The sequence below is a fragment of the Carya illinoinensis genome, chromosome 14 (assembly GCF_018687715.1).
Source record: "Carya illinoinensis cultivar Pawnee chromosome 14, C.illinoinensisPawnee_v1, whole genome shotgun sequence".
Classification (NCBI taxonomy): Eukaryota; Viridiplantae; Streptophyta; class Magnoliopsida; order Fagales; family Juglandaceae; genus Carya; species Carya illinoinensis.
This window is the reverse complement of record NC_056765.1, coordinates 28,795,351-28,812,199: the sequence shown is the minus strand read 5'-3', so window position 1 is coordinate 28,812,199 and position 16,849 is coordinate 28,795,351. Positions and strand designations below refer to the sequence as shown.

The following is a 16,849-nucleotide window of genomic DNA, read 5'->3' as shown; positions in this document are numbered from 1 at the left end:
ATTTAATTCATCTCATTTTATTATTTTTATTTTTTTAAATTTTTATATAAAATATAATAAATAATTCAATCTATTTAAATTTTAAAATGATAATATTTTATTTAATTTTTAATTTTTATTTAAAATAAATTCCAAACCGCACCTTACCTTTTTTTTTTTTTTTTTTAAAGCTTTTCTATTTTCAAATTTTGACGAATAAAGGCAATATACGAAGCCGGTTCCAGATACGGATGCTCTCGCATACAGTTATACAGCCTCCCCCCATCTCTCTCTCTCTCTCTATCTCCCCGTTCAAAATCAAGGAAGCAATGTTAAGAGCTTCTCATCTCCCACCGATAGCAAATCCAGCTCTTGGTGCTCTTAGAGTATCTCTGTTTTCCTGTCTCAGCCTCTCCTCACCTTCAAGCCGTCTCAAAGTCTCAAAATTTGCACCATTTCGCACGCTTATTCCTCCAGCCTTCGGACCCAGTTCTCCTCATCGATCACTTTTGAGCTTGGAGCGGGTCGTTCCTCTGCGAGGTCTTCCATGCCCCAAGGGAACAGGTTGGTCATTCTTTCAAAACCAACAACTTTACTTCGTCGTTTTCCAATTACTTTTTTTAAATCTTGTGGTTCATGTTGAAAAAATGGTGCCTAAGCAAAGAATTTGTCTTTTTTAAGGGATGAATTAAAAGAAAGGAAACTAATAAGCCCATAATAAGCTTCTTTAAGTAGTGCATAAAGAGCTTAACTTCTAGCTCAAATTTGGATTGACTGTTGTTAATCAATTCGATTCACTACCGCTTAGTGTCGTTAAGGATTATTTCCGGAAATTCAGTTCCATTCTGGGCCATATGGATGGTGACGATTTTGGCGGTGGTAGGGGTCGCGAGGCTTTTGGTAGCGCTGTGATGCCTTCATTCTATATAAGGGAAGAAGCGGCTTCTTAAGGACATAAAATCATCGTCCCAATTCTTATCATCCCATGATCTGGCATTAGATGATTAGAGACTATTTATTATATTTCATTTATGAACTTATCATTTAATGTCACGACATGATATGATGAGAAAATAAATGATGAATAGAGTTTTTTCATGGAGATAACTTATGACTCATGGGCATGCGTAAAAATTTTGGACACATTTTTAGATCCACCGTCAAGAGTAGATAGATAATCTACTTGTGGATTTTATGCTTTATTTTATTGGAAAAAAGGAATAGGGAAAATTTATTAATAGGAGGATAAACCTGATTATACAGCAATATCAAAGGAATTGCCTAAAGAATTACAAACGAAAATAGTCAACGAAATACTCAAAGGGGGATGACATATTGCCAAATGCATGAGCCCACTCAAACGAAGTTCTTACAAATAAGAAGTTTGGCTCATTAGCAGTATTTAACTACTTATAATTAGAAAAGTAGTCTAGTAGATTACTCAATGCTGTTGAGGATGCAGTTATTTCTATCTCAAAACCGCCCACACAAGGCAGAGAGCGTCTGCCTTACATTTTAAGCTGTTTCTATGCCATTCAAACATTCCTTGACAACAAAAGTACACAACAACTATCTTTCAATGCATCACCCATTTAACTTCAACTACCACAATGAAAAATCTAAAGATCTTTTGCAACCGTGCAATGAAGTAGCTAGTGATCAATAAAGTTGCACATATAACACCAGTCGACCAATGTGATGTTTGATTTAGTCTATCCTCCACTTTAAGGATTCTTCCCAATGCTGCTGTTAGTGCCCCAACCCCTCCCAAAGGAATTGTGGGCCTATGAAACCTATGAGCCCCTTCGTTTTTCAGCATATTAGAATTGTGGATTTATTCTATGAAACCAACCTTATGGAACCTAATAACATCTCTGGAGTCAACTAAATATAATGGGCACCAAAACCCCAAGGGGTGGGCCTAAGTGGTGAAGGCCTTGGTCTTGGGGTCTCATTCCCTTCAAGGTCCAAGGTTCAATACCTCATGGGTGCAAACAATCCTTTGGGGCCACACCTCCTGGTGAAAAGCCAGCGATTTAACCAGTTCCGTGTAGGGAAACTCCTGAAGGTGCGGTGCACAAGACCGGGGTTTATTCTGCAGGGGTGGGTCCAAAGGGCCCTGCCTTGGAGAGGTTCCCCGACTTCAAAAATATATATATATATATAATGGGCACCAAGATTTTTGAGACTTGGGTGTCTACCCTTTCACCACCAAGGCATCTTGAAAATGACTTGTATTCCATGAACATGATATCCATCTCGAGGGATGTATATAATATATGACAAAGGTGGAGTGTTAAGAGTATTTCTACTAATTGGTCATGTCATATAGGATCAAGTAGTGCGTTGACTGTTGATATTGACAGAAACTAAAGTGTGTTCAACTTTTTGCCCTCGATTGATTTTTCCATCATGAATTCAACTATTTGAGGGTTACTTTACGTCATATTTAAATCTCTCTGGTGTTAGTGCACACATTCTAAGAAGTGATTAATATATAGCTTTTTAAAAAAAATGTCCCCCAATAAATTATCACCTGTAAATTTGTTCAATTTATCACCCCTTGATTATTAATAATCCTTATTGGAAAGTAAAGAAGCATAAAACTTAGTTGTAATGTTAGAGTCTCTCTCTCTCTCTCTCTCTCACACACACAGACTATGACATCATGTAGCTGTTAGTAACTGAGAATTATACATTCTTTTCTGATTCAGCTTCATTTAGTGCTGGGAGTAACTCTGGAGGTGGCAGGGAAATATTGGTGCAGCACTTACTTGTTAAAGAAGATAAGCTTTTGGTGGATCTTCAGCACAGAATTTTAGGAGGTCTATTTCCATACATCTGTTACCCAAATAAATAAAAAGTTTTTGCTACTTGAAACAGTAATGATGATATGATGCAATTGCTCTGTAGGTCTGAACTTGGCTCTTTGTTATTAAAATCTATGTATCTATTTATTAAATGGAAGGCCAACAATTTCTAAAACCAAAGTTGGCATGGATACTTATGAAAAACTTGTTTCTATTATGCTTCAGCATTCTATTTTTGTTTGTTACGTTCAGGTGAGGACCTTAGTGATCTCGCTGTGGAGTACTCTGTTTGCCCATCCAAAGAAGAGGGAGGAATGCTTGGGTGGGTGAGAAAGGGGCAAATGGTATGCTGATGAGATTTATAACTGTCTTACAAAGCTTTCTGAATCATTGGGAAGAAATCCTTGAGTACATTGTATTCTACAAGGATGCTATAGAGTTGATTGACATGAAACTATTGTGGATTTGAGAATTATTCATATTTCTAAGTAATTTAGGAGCTCTTTTTTCTTGAGAATGTAAATTTTGCCTTTCTTTATTTTTTTTTTCTGTTATTATTTATTCAAACAGAGCATAGTGAAATATGTGCAGTGCTGCAGAACTCAAAGAAAATGACTGAAGAAGTTATTTGAAAATTTACTATCAGAATGAACTTGGTTATTGCCCCACAATTATCTATTTAATCACCTGTGCAAGTGGTATTAATTTTCTCTTTGCTTTATTGAGAAGCAACTACCTTGACACTTGTATAGTTAGTGTCATGCATCAGATATTTTGCTTTTGTTATTTTTTTTCCTTACCAACGTTATCTGAACTATATTTTATGGTGAAATGCACTAGGTTCCTGAGTTTGAGGAGGCTGCATTCAATGCACCTTTAAACAAAGTTGTAAGGTGTAAAACAAAGTTTGGATGGCACTTGTTGCAAGTTCTCTCTGAGAGGTATATTTCAGTTTTCAAAAACCTCTCTCTAGTTGAATACGCTTGCACTTGAGGTGTACTTATTTCTTTTGTATACTTGCTCCTGATACTGTTAGGGAAGAATCCGTACTTCAAGATATTCAACCTGACGAGCTTCATGCAAAGATGCAAGATCCTAATTTTTTGGAAGAGGCACAATTGATTGATGTTCGAGAACCTGAAGAAGTGTATGCTATTACTAGTTAGAGAAATCATTATTTCAGGTTTTCTGCTTTACAAGTAATATAAAAGACTAAAATACAATTTCAATCAGCATATTGACATTGGATTTCTTATTATTAATAGTATAGGGCCACACAAAGTGACACCTCAAAATTTTGGAAGTTGGTTGGTGAAAAGAAGTTTGTGAAATAAAAAATTGATTCGTGAATTACTCTCTGATACTATGCAAACTTGTTGGGACCACGTAGTTTGGATATCTTTACATAATATTTTAAAATTTGTTCCATAATTTATGAATCTTTACTGATCAAATCAACTCATCAATATTCTTCCCTCAAGGAGTTGACATAATGTTTTTTTTTTTATTCCGACTGAATAATCAATTAGCTCTTGGCCTTTGGCGGTGCATTTCCTTTCTTTTCCTCTTGAGTATTTTGCTAGACATATGTTTGAGTTTTCACTGTTCAGACAACTCTCTTTGGCAGGTCCCAAGCATCTTTGCCAGGTTTTCAGGTTCTTCCTCTCCGCCAATTTGGAAACTGGGGACCTGAGATAGATACCAAGTTGGATTCTCAAAAGGATACTTATGTTTTGGTATGTATCTATAGTTAAATGGCAGAAGTTATTTAATATTTAGGCCTGTATAAAAAAGAAGCAAAATAGAGTCATATTTACATTTCAAACCTGGAATCTGTGTTACTTACTTTCCATTACATGATAGCCAATTGTCTTTAATGTCCTCTCCAATGTTTGTTGATTGCATTCTTCAATATTTTCAAAGCTTCCATTCTGCATCAATGATTTGTGTATGGGGGCATAGCATCAATGATTTGTGTATGGGGGGTATGCCACATTATGTTCTAATTTAAAGTTTGATGCCAGTTGCATTGATCTTGATACCATATTGAATTATTCAAGGATACATGCAATCAGATTGGAGACTTTCCTTTGTCTTCAACTTTACATGTACTCTATTAATGAAATATTTATTTCGAACTTTTTCATTTGAAAATACTTCATGCAATGAGGTAACAAAATATCCAATTTTTGTGTACTTCAGTCATATTTTTTTGTTTGATTTATTTTTGTTTTAATTTCAGCACTGGGTAATGATCCTTTTAAATCATTTTGAATGAATTTCTTTTGTTCTGTCTATGGAGTTCTCATTGTAAATATTTCCATGAGATTTAATCTAAATCCTATATTCACTAGTACGACTGGTAACAATCATGTCTTGGACTGCAGTGTCACCATGGCATGCGGTCTTTACAGGTTGCTAAATGGTTGCAGACACAGGTATAAACAGCCTTTCTTTTAGTCATTTTCCTTGCATGAAAATTGAACTTTCTATTATTGCTTTATGGTCACCATGGTGCCTCTTTTTAATTATTGCAGATTTCTTTGTCTTATGTATACCTCCTGTGTCCGCTTTGCCTACTTCTATGAATAAAACTTCTTGATTACCTATCAAAAAAAATTATTGCTTTATGGTTACCGTTTTCTCTTTGCATAGTTAAGGAACTCAGCACTGTCGGGGCCATTAGATCAAGAGCCTCTTGAGTTATTGGGGCTAGTGGATTTTGCTAAATCTAGACCATTGCTTTCTAATAAAATGGTAGAGTTTTAATAAAATTAGCACTTGCCTCTTTAAAAGCCAACCATATATATCATTAACTTTCACCATATTTAGCACATTGAATTTGAATTTCGAGGTGATAAAATGTTGTGGCACAATCCATACCACGAATTGATCAATGGTTGAAAGTTATTAAATGCCACCTAGTAGATTACCCAAGGAACTCTAGACTCTCTTAATCTAGTCTCATTGGCTAAATGATTCTATGATATGCTGCCTAGGAAGTACTAAATAAACTATTTTAATGTGCCATTGTTTAATAGTTCAAATGATTTCATTTCTTTGCGGGAGTTAAATGTGCCATCCTTGATTTGGTTCCAATTGTTCAGGGTTTTCAAAGAGTGTTTAATGTTGCCGGGGGAATCCATGCATATGCTCTCAAGGCTGATCAGTCCATTCCTACATACTGAAAATATATATTTGTCTTCCATTAGAGAGCTTGTCTTTTCTGCCTTCATTCAGCCTCTTTCTAGATGGTGCAAGTAGATCTTTAGTTTTTGATTCTTTGGGAATAATTTTAACTTTTCCATACTCCTGACAGAAATTGAGAAATGGCCACCATCAACTGGTACTAAAGAAAGTGAGAAATTCCTTTTGTTTCTACATCCTCAATAATTTAACTATTTCTGTACTCTCTTGGATACCCTGCAGTTTGATTCTACGATCTTTTTGTTGTGTCTTGTGTTTTGGTAGATCCAAGTTATGCTCTAACTATCATTTACTTGCAGTTTAATGTTCTTAGTCCTTCCTAATAATATGATTTGAATGTAATTTTGGGTACTAAGTTCGGTTTGGCAGTTGAAAATTTTCATCTCAAACTCAAAATTTTCATCTCATCATTACAACTTTCTCAAATTCTCATATACAATATAATAAATAATTAAACTTTTTCTTAACTTTTTCAAATCTTAAAATAATAATAATGTTATAATATTTCATCTTAAAATTCAAAATTCTCATCTCAAAATTCTCTACTACCAAACCGAACCGCATATGGTGATTGAATAAAATTCTGGTAAATACACTTGTGCCAAGTAGAGGGATGTGGTTGAATAAAAATCTCTAAAATCTGTATGGGTTGGGTTAGATATTTTGTTTTCTCAGCCCTATATTTTAAACGATTGCAATAAAATATAAAATTATTTAGAATGAAGAAATGTCATAACCATAAAAAAAATCTACAAATTGACGTGATTCAATATGGTATATTAAATCCATTTTGAGTCACATCAATTTATAAATTTACTTCTATAGAATCTCTTTGTGGTTAAAATATTTCTCTATAAATAATAATGTAAAATCTAAGATGAATGGTATCAATGTATTTTCATGTTTAATGAGAGATTCATTTCTGTAAAATTCTAACTTTAGGATTTCTCAAAGTACACAAATTTCAAATTACAAGAGAAAATATAATTAAAAGAAATTTCTTAATATGTATTACCATTGCTGTTATTGTTATTTTCACCAACAATTACCATCAACCTAATGGTAAATATAGCTCATCTATTATGATCATTGCCTTCCTTTTTACCATTCACCATTGACCATCTAAACTACAACACATTACTATTTGGAATGGGGTTTTTTTATTGCAAACACCTCCATTTATCATGGTAAATACACTTGTTTTTTCGGCACTCTCTTCGTCGCTCATATGTTGCAAATATAACATAACAACAAACATTATTGATCGACAGGTTCATTTTCTCTTTCAATAATGCATGTTCTTAATCAATGAAATCAAAATGGTAATCAATTTAATTAATCCGAATTAACTCAAAATTAATGTCTAATAATTTCTCTAAATAGCCCTTCATGTTCTGTGACAACCTAAAGTAAACTAGGTAGGTAGTTGCCAACTTGATTACCCTTGTGCATATAGGCTGTCATATCCAACCTCCAACAGACAACATTAAAAACCGAAATTCCATGCGAGAAATCCTCGGAATCCTTTGTCGCCAATTATAAAGAGAAAAAGAACAAAACTCATGAAGACTCCATGCACACGTCTCAGACAGCCCAAACAAAAGACTCTTTCAAACGTACGTACGTACGTACGTACCCTTGAAAACGAAACACCCACCAGGCCCCCTACAATCCCTCGCCATCAACAATAATAATCCAAGCTTAGCTATCTATGTACCCTCTACCTGCTCTTTCCCACGCACATGCATACACACTCTCTCTCTTTCTTTCTAGCCAAACAATCTTCTTCAACCCTCCAAAACCCAATAATTAATATTGCCTGATCACTTGCCATTTTTCTGAGCCTGACTCTCTCTCTCTCTCTCTCTCTAGCTCTCTCTGATCTCCCCCTTCCGGCATGGGCAACTGTTGCCCTCAAGGCAAGGGAAATGATGCTCCTTCCACGACCGGAAAGGAAGAACTCAACTCCAAAAACAGCGAGGACGTTCATCCATACAATATTAGCAATGACAATGGCAACGTAACACCCAGCGGAAACTCCGGTACTAGCAACGCTAAGCCTGCTGCTCCGAAGCCTGTCCATGTAGGCGCCGTGTTGGGCCGCCCAATGGAAGACGTCCGGTCGACATACTCGATCGGAAAAGAGCTTGGACGGGGACAGTTCGGGGTCACCCATCTGTGTACACACAAGGTGACGGGCGAGCAGTTCGCGTGCAAAACCATAGCCAAGCGAAAGCTGGCGAACAAGGAGGACATCGAGGACGTCAGGAGGGAGGTTCAGATCATGCACCACTTGACGGGTCAGCCCAATATCGTCGAGCTCAAGGGTGCTTACGAAGATAAGCACTCGGTGCATTTGGTTATGGAGTTGTGCGCAGGAGGAGAACTTTTTGACCGTATTATTGCCAAGGGGCATTATACTGAGCGCGCTGCGGCGTCCTTGCTGAGGACAATCGTTCAGATCGTCCACACATGCCATTCCATGGGAGTCATTCACAGGGATCTCAAGCCCGAGAATTTCCTCCTGCTCAACAAGGATGAGAAATCGCCACTCAAGGCTACGGATTTTGGCCTTTCCGTTTTCTACAAACAAGGTTACATTAATTAGCATGCATCCATATTCTTCATCAGTTATGTTTTTTGTTTCTGGTGTTATGAAGGATGGAGAGTCCATTTTCAAAATCCAACTATTCTAATGGTCGGGGAAATATCTTAGAGCAATTATTTATTTATTTATTTATTGGTACCGGGTGTCAGGAAAAGCATTTTTCGGGGGTGCACAAGTCTTCGGTAAAAAGTTTTGGAAAGTACATCTCGAATAATTCAAAAAAAAAAAATCCCTTAATCCGATAACTCTTAAAAATTATTTGCACTTAAGAGAATTTGAACCTATAACCTGGGGGAGCCTTTGCCACTTGAGCCAACCCCTATGGATTCTTAGAGCAATTATTAGTGCCATAAATGAAAGATACCTATTTTTCAATCAAAGGTTTCCAGCTTGATGATGTTGAGTTTTAATTTAGTAATATGGAATCAAATGGATTCCTACAAATTTCAACTTTTGATCTCTATGTCTATTCTTTTCTATGATAAACAGAACATTGATTCATTGAGTAATTATGTAGGAAAAAGTCTGTTCTTGTTTGAAAGAACTTTAGATGGGAGAAAGATAGCCACATAATGGGTTCTATAACCTTTATTGATGTTTGTGTGGATTTTTTTGACAATATTAAATGCTCAACAAATACTCAAAAGATTATTTCGCGCCTTTCTCTTTATGATCACTTGATAATGGGTAATTATACGAAAGAAAGGATTGCATGCTCCATTGCTGCAACTTACAACATGTATCTAAGAGCAAGAGTGCTTTAACCATATGTACAGGGGAAGTATTTAAAGATATTGTTGGTAGCGCATACTACATTGCACCTGAAGTCTTGAGGAGGAGATATGGACCAGAAGTGGATATTTGGAGTGTTGGGGTCATGCTGTATATTCTTCTATGTGGTGTTCCTCCCTTTTGGGCCGGTGAATCTCTTTCTAATTTTGGTTCTCTCTTTCTTTTCTTTAATTTTTGGGTCTTATTTCTTTATCTATATAACTAGGAGAAATATTTTGGATTAACAGAGGCAGAACAGGGTATATTCAATGCAATTTTACGAGGCCACATTGACTTTACAAGTGATCCATGGCCCTCCATTTCACCTGCAGCAAAAGATCTTGTCAGGAAGATGTTGAATTTGGACCCTAAGCAGAGGCTGACTGCCTTCCAAGTTCTCAGTAAGTGTACTTTGAACACCTATCTTTTTCGTTTTTTCTTCTTTCTTCTTTTCAGCTGAGGTTTTTAACCACCTAACATGTGAAAGAAAAAGGGAAAAGAAAAGAAAAATCACTAGTACTGCTAACATTTCTGATAAAACATGTTTGTTTGTTTGTTTACAAGATCATCCATGGATTAAGGAAGATGGAGAAGCACCTGATACTCCTCTTGACAACGCAGTGCTGAGTAGGCTCAAACAGTTTAGAGCTATGAATAAGTTCAAGAAAGTTGCTCTTCGGGTACTGATTATTTCCCAATTTGAAAGTAGTCCAATATTTATATCTGATCATTATGCAATACGTACAATCTTTAAGAGAGTCTCAGGATTAGCACCCTGACCTTTAATGGAAAACCGAGTTCTGCTACATATAATTACTTTTGCGTATTCCTTATGCACTCCACTGATGTGATAGGCCAAATAAGTTATTTTATATTAAAAAAAAAGGTGATGTAGCCAATCATATTCGTAGAGTGCACAAAAAAAGTACGCAAAAATGACTGTACATAGAGTTTTTGTTTTTGATATAATCCAAAATTAAGGGGGAGAAGATGAGAGAGGTTGACATGGATGAACAAGAGTAATAGCTCATTAAAGGTTTAATGGAGGAACTCAATTCTCAGTCTGCCAGACAACTATGCAGTTAGTTAATTCCATCAAATTCAATTTGTAGGTTATCGCTGGATGTTTATCAGAGGAAGAAATCAGGGGATTGAAAGAGATGTTCAAGGGCATGGATACTGACAACAGTGGAACAATAACACTTGAAGAACTGAAGCAAGGACTCTCTAAGCAAGGGACAAAACTATCTGAATATGAGGTCAAACAATTAATGGAAGCAGTAAGTTCTTTTTCTCTTTTATTTTTATTCATTTTTTTGCTAGTTTTTATTGTATTTTTAATAGCATTTCTACAAAGATATAATATGGTTTTGATATTTTAATGTGGAATTTTTAAAATCTTTTTTAACTTACAATATTTTCACAACAAACAGGCTGATGCTGATGGAAATGGAACTATAGACTACGATGAGTTCATCACAGCAACAATGCACATGAACCGGATGGATAGAGAAGAGCATCTTTACACTGCCTTCCAATATTTTGACAAGGATAATAGCGGGTAATAAAAAAAGGCTATTCATTTATTCATAAGCATGAGTTGATTGCCTTCCACACCACAGAGTTTGAAACTTACAAAAATATATACAGCAACTGATAACATTCAAATCAATTCTTTGCAAGTCATTTAGACATCAGTCCCTAAAGAAGAGTACTTAAAACTCGAATTCAATTGCTAGCATGACATTACCCAACACGATAAGATAGGACAGGAATGGTGTAGTATACATTGTTCATAGTCAATAGGTTTTTTTTTAACAAGTATTGTTCATAGTCAGCTCAAGCTGTATCACTTTCAAACTAAAATTTCAAGACAATGTGTGAAGGACACTTGTGTTGTAAACTATATGACATTCAGGTACATTACGACCGAAGAGCTAGAGCAAGCTCTCCATGAATTTGGCATGCATGATGGAAGGGACATGAAGGAAATCGTTTCTGAAGTTGACGCTGATAACGTAAGTATATAGCAAAAGGGGAAAAAAGAATTCTCCTATAGCAAAACTATATAGTCTATAGATTTCATTTGTTCTCTTAATATTTTAAAACAATTTATTTTCATAAATATCCAGGATGGCCGGATCAACTACGATGAATTTGTGGCAATGATGAGAAAAGGAAACCCAGAAGCAAACCCCAAGAAGCGACGTGATGTCAATCTTTGATTATATATAGTGGTGCATGCATGGTGGGCAAAAAGTTTAGAAAGAAAAGAAAAGGAAAAAAGAAATCATTTGCCACTAGTTCTTTCATGTTTTAGAGAAACAAAGTGGGTGAAATTCCTATATATGTGTAAATTTCGTGGAAATTCATGTAGATTAAATGTGTCATGACGAGGTATATGGGTGTCAAGTGCTTTCATGAAAATGAGTAGTGGCTCAAGAGTAAATATATATTGGTGAGGGTGTCAAGTGTTGGGAGTTTTTTTTTTTTTTCCCCTAGTCCAGTTAAAACTAAGCATTAAAGAAATATTCTTGCAGTCACAATTTTTAATAGAGAAAAGTTGTTCTTCATACTGAATTTTATCATCACCAATTCACTTAAATCGGTGTCATATTTTAAGTGGCTTTTTCATTCAAGTGCTTGACCAATGAAAACATTTAAAATGTATTATATCAACTAGTGACTGAAGATGACAAAATAAAAATTTAAGAATAACATCGATCCCCTCACAAACATGAAACTTCAAGTAGCCTAATAGTAACTACTTCCTGTAATTCTTTATTAGCACCATTGGAGGAGGACCTAGTGTGCAAGTCACAGTAATGCTAGGCTATAGTAGCTTTATAACATTAGATTGTTGAAACTCAGAATACAATTTTTGTTTCTTTTATATATCGGGGAACCTCTCTAAAGCAGGGCCCTTCAGACCTATCCTTGCAGAGTAAACCCAAGAATACAATAATTAATAGAAAAACAAAGGGAAAAAACAATGAATAACCAAGGAGGACTAATTTTCTGAGCGGTAAGCTCAAAGAAAGACTATGAATAGACAATTAATTTAAGATAGAAGAAAAAAATAATCCAAGTTGACAGGGAAGTAGGTTATTAGTTGAAATAGGATAGAACCCCAGATTTGGACCCAAGATACCCAAAGACCAGAGGTGTAGTGCCATTCATAAAATGCAGTTGTCACATTTCAGGGCATAATGTACTGCAGTTCCTGCATCTATTAGACACTCCCGAGCAGAATGTGTACAATCCATTATAATGTGACTAATGTTCCATTACCTGCAAACCACACAGTACGAGATAGTATAAAAGACACCCAAATAGTCATAGCTACATACAGGGGACGATTGCAGCCAAAGGATCCGACCTGCTTTTTATAGATCAGAAGAATCCTTATGCTCCTAAAGCATTTATTTGGTACCGCCAAGGAGACGGGAATTTTTTTTTTGGGGATGTGGGGGTTGGGGGGGGGGGGGGGGGGGGGTGTTGTAGGATAATTTTCTTTCACACTTCACCCACTCTTTATCTACTCCTTTGTGGGGTTTTCCCACCTATACTTCTATCGGATAAAGAAGATTCTCCATCCTAAAAGTCATTTAATTTGATTTTCCAGACATTCGCAAAACCCAAAAGCCACACTTTCACCTCATTGTACAAAGTCTCTAAGAGGCATAAATATAAAAACAACACTGGGAAGACACTTTCAAATCTGTACAGATCCTTGACATAATTTTCACTTAGAAACGAAAGGGGGGACAACTAACTGAATATTCTGAGTCATTTATGGAAGGAAAAAGAAACCCTCTGGAAACCTATCAAATCAAGGTAAGCTACTTTTTTTTCTTTTTTTTATAGGTAAAAGTAAAATTTTATTGAAATAAAGACATTAACGAAGTATACCGGAAGTATACAAGGAGCATGCCTAATTACATCTGGGTACCAGTGAGAGATACAAGCAGGTCATGAAAATTGTCTGTATTACAAATAATAGTCAAAGCCCAAGAAAGTAAAGTATTGTAGATGAATCGCTGAAGCTCATCCAAAGAACACTCCATGTCTTCAAAGCACCTCTTATTTCTCTCTAGCCACAAGCACCACATAATGCTGTGAGGGATCATTCTCCACACAACAGCTATTTGTGTATTCCCCATAATTCCTGTCCAACACCCCAGAATATCCCTAACTCTTCTGGGCATGACCCAAGCCACCCGTCCTATTAAGGATCTCATTCCATAAACATTTGGCCACCTCACAATGTAACAAGATATGATCCACTGACTCCCCATCACTCTTGCAAAAAAAACACCAAAATGTTATGATAAGACCACGCTTTCTCAGATTATCCGATGTGAGGATCCGCCCAAGAGATGCAATCCATACAAAGAAAGCAATCTTGGAAGGTCCTTTACATTGCCATATAGCCTTCCAAGGAAAATTATGATCATTAGATACTCCCAAGAGGGCTTTGTAGAAAGAGCGCACCGAAAATTTGTTATGTCCATTCAAATACCAAATCATTCTATCCTCCATCTCAGTACCCATCAATATTGCATATAACGAGTCAAAGAAATCAGCAAGCATATCCAACTCCCATCATGAGCAGCTCTCGAAAAACTTACATTCCAATGGACAGCACCATTAGATATTACCACAAAGTCAGCCACGACAGCCTCTTTGTCGAAAGAAATCGGGTAGAGCATGGGAAACACCTGCTTTAGACCCTTTCACTGCACCAGACATCATGCCTAAAAATAAACTCTATTACCTCTTTCAATTGCATATCTAAAGCACTTGGAGAATCTTCCCCATCCAGCTCTAATATTTTTCTACAAGCCCACACCATGTGTCCCTCTAACTTCCTTAGAACACCATCCCCCCATCATACTCCCATACCTAGCATCTATGACTTCTCGCCATAAACCCTCCCCTTCCTTATGGTATCTCCACAACCATTTCTCCAAAAGTGCTTTATTGAAGACCTTCACATTGCGCACCCCCAACACGCCACATGGAATTGGTGAGCAAACTTTATCCCAACCCGCAAGATGGAACTTAATTTCTTCCCCCATGCCTCCCCAAAGAAAGTTGCAAAAAATTTTCTCCTTACAAGGAGCCACACTTGCAGGTAATGGAAAAGGGATAAGAAATAGGCATGGAGGTTAGATAGAGTGCTCTTGATACGAGTCAAACAACCACCTTTGGACAAATATAGCCGTTTCCACCTAGTCAATCTTCTTTCAATTCTTTCTAACACACCATCCCAAATGGTTTTTGTCTTGAAAGCAGCACCTAACGGAAGGCCAAGAAATTTCAAAGGCAGCAAAGCAACCTTGCAACCCAAGATATTCGCCAAGTCTTGGATATTATGTACACCACACACGGGAAACCATTTCAGACTTTGAGATATATACCTTCAAGCCTAAAACTGCTTCAAAGCAAAGTAATACAGCCCTCAAGTACTGCAAATGATCACTGTGCGGCTCGCAAAACAAAAGTGTGTCATCAGCAAAGGAGAAGGTGAGATATAGTAACCCCACCCACTGAAAATCCAGCAAGCAAACCTCCATTCATTGCCGCTCGCAACATTCAACTTAGTGCTTCCATAACAACAACAAATAGCAGAGGGGAGAGAGGATCTCCTTGCCGTAGTCCCCTAGTGCTGTTAAAGAATCCTTCTAGTACTCCGTTCACCAAAACCAAGTAACGAACCGTAGATATACAATGTCTACTTAGCAACTCATCAAGCTACCTTGGTTTTTTAGAGCATCTCTTTGCAATTTCAATTCTTTTAACCAGACATTAATAATATAGGTAAGCAGAAGGGAATGATTCATGCCTTCTAATGTACAAATTGATTTCAATACTAAACATATAATATTAGAAGTCAAAAAGCAAACTACGATACCACTATAAACTTCAAGTGTAGACTGATTTGAGGATAAGTCCAGCCCCTGCACATAATTCAAACTAGAATTACTATATTCTTCACCATGCATGTATGATTAGCACACAGTAGAAGCCCGACACAGCTTCAATTGGACTTTAAGTGCGATTTCTACAGCATTAAACCCAGATCGCCACATAACTTAAGGTTCCCAAACTGTAATTAAATAATCTAATACTGAAATTTTGAATAAATCCTACTAATTGATTGCACAAATTGCCTCAAACAATTCAATTCGCGTGCTAGTGCAAGATCATATAAGAAATTCCAAACCATAAACATTCAAATTGAAGTAATTCAAAGCCATACGTTAGTTGAAAACTCTTCGCACAACATCTTCCCCATTTAATAATGCAGACCTCACAAAACTCTTCTAGTTATTCCCACGGTTAGTCCCGCCATATAAACTTCGCTATACAACATCCCAAATTGATTTAGAAATACGAAAAGAAGAACTTTGAAGTCATAATCTACAACTTATTGAGGCTATTCCATCCAATCAGTTCCAATGGTTTCACAAAAAGCAAAGAAACTCAATAGTTAAATAATATCTAAAAAATCAGTGCCATAAATCTGAGTTCACAAAACAACAACGCCCAAACATCACGAATATAAAAAAATTCGTGGATTCAAAGTACCGAAGAAATACGACATCTTTGGAATATATTCTAAACCTAATTAATGGAACATCGTCATCCATCTACGATTCCTACTACTTATCTTTGGAGAGACCGTACTTCTCCTGGAGCTTGGTGATCTCTTCCTCCTTCTTCTTGTGGTCGAACTTCTTGCTCATCTTGGCCTGCTGGTAGTAGAGCACGATGAGGTACCGGTTGGCGACGTTGAAGCCGGAGAGGTGGTCCACGGCGGTCTTGGCATCATAGATGTCCTCGTAGACCACGAAGGCCGTGCCGCGTGTGTCCTTACTCGTCCCCACCCTTATCTGCCGTATCGCCCCGTACTTCCCGAAGATGTCATACATCTCCTCGCTCGATATGTTGAAAGGCAGGTTCCGCACGTACAGCACGCGGTTCACCTCCGGCGGCAGCCGCGTGTTCGCCTTCCGCAGGCTGATAGTGGCCATGCTTGAATTGAAGTGGCTCGCTTGTTTGGACAGGTAGAAAATATGGGAAAGTCTTTTTCGCGATAACCCTCTCTGTACTCTTTAATCCATGAATCCTCGATGATCCGTCCATCACCGACTCATTTACCAAAGCGGACAAACCTGTCCTCTACATGATAGTCTATTTACAAGATTACCCCAGAAAATGGTCTTTCTATTTATTCTAAATTTGATAACATTTCATAATAATACTACATATAGTCATGAAGTGTACAAATATCACATAATTATTCTAAAAGAGTTTGATTGATTACTAAAAAATTATTTTTTTTATATGGATTGCACATTTACTTGCAATCATTTTGAAAAAGTAAAATTCATTATTAAAAAATTAATTTTTTCATGTAGATCACATATTTACTCACTTTTTTCAAAGAAATTACATGGTATTTACA

At 36.7% G+C, this 16,849-nt stretch overlaps 3 protein-coding genes across 3 annotated transcripts; 2 read left to right on the top strand and 1 right to left on the bottom strand.

Moving 5' to 3' along the window:
- The first annotated feature begins 220 nt into the window (after positions 1–220).
- Positions 221–6,242, top strand: LOC122294764 (rhodanese-like/PpiC domain-containing protein 12, chloroplastic). Its single transcript, XM_043103699.1, has 8 exons — positions 221–543; positions 2,694–2,804; positions 3,042–3,133; positions 3,630–3,730; positions 3,826–3,936; positions 4,417–4,525; positions 5,177–5,227; positions 5,897–6,242. The coding sequence occupies exons 1-8, from the start codon at positions 231–233 to the stop codon at positions 5,975–5,977; spliced, it is 969 nt and encodes a 322-aa protein (XP_042959633.1). The 5' UTR covers positions 221–230; the 3' UTR covers positions 5,978–6,242.
- Positions 6,243–7,629: 1,387 nt separating this feature from the next.
- Positions 7,630–11,648, top strand: LOC122294763 (calcium-dependent protein kinase 34-like). The gene is made up of 8 exons (XM_043103698.1): positions 7,630–8,590; positions 9,381–9,524; positions 9,624–9,776; positions 9,940–10,055; positions 10,488–10,655; positions 10,809–10,936; positions 11,294–11,393; positions 11,508–11,648. Exons 1-8 carry the CDS (start codon positions 7,894–7,896, stop codon positions 11,598–11,600), a joined length of 1,599 nt encoding a protein of 532 aa, XP_042959632.1. The 5' UTR covers positions 7,630–7,893; the 3' UTR covers positions 11,601–11,648.
- A 4,195-nt stretch (positions 11,649–15,843) lies between these two features.
- Positions 15,844–16,506, bottom strand: LOC122295200 (splicing factor 3B subunit 6-like protein). The gene has a single exon (XM_043104316.1). It carries the CDS (start codon positions 16,413–16,415, stop codon positions 16,044–16,046), a length of 372 nt encoding a protein of 123 aa, XP_042960250.1. The 5' UTR covers positions 16,416–16,506; the 3' UTR covers positions 15,844–16,043.
- Between the last annotated feature and the right edge of the window lie 343 nt (positions 16,507–16,849).

Coding starts and splice junctions, on each gene's coding strand:
- LOC122294764 (XM_043103699.1), top strand. CDS start 231: ATGCTCTCGCATACAGTTATACAGCCTCCCCCCATCTCTCTCTCTCTC. Junction 3,731..3,825: donor TTGCAAGTTCTCTCTGAGAG/GTATATTTCAGT, acceptor TGATACTGTTAG/GGAAGAATCCGTACTTCAAG. Junction 4,526..5,176: donor AAAAGGATACTTATGTTTTG/GTATGTATCTAT, acceptor CTTGGACTGCAG/TGTCACCATGGCATGCGGTC.
- LOC122294763 (XM_043103698.1), top strand. CDS start 7,894: ATGGGCAACTGTTGCCCTCAAGGCAAGGGAAATGATGCTCCTTCCACG. Junction 9,525..9,623: donor TGTTCCTCCCTTTTGGGCCG/GTGAATCTCTTT, acceptor TTGGATTAACAG/AGGCAGAACAGGGTATATTC. Junction 10,656..10,808: donor TCAAACAATTAATGGAAGCA/GTAAGTTCTTTT, acceptor CACAACAAACAG/GCTGATGCTGATGGAAATGG.
- LOC122295200 (XM_043104316.1), bottom strand. CDS start 16,415: ATGGCCACTATCAGCCTGCGGAAGGCGAACACGCGGCTGCCGCCGGAG.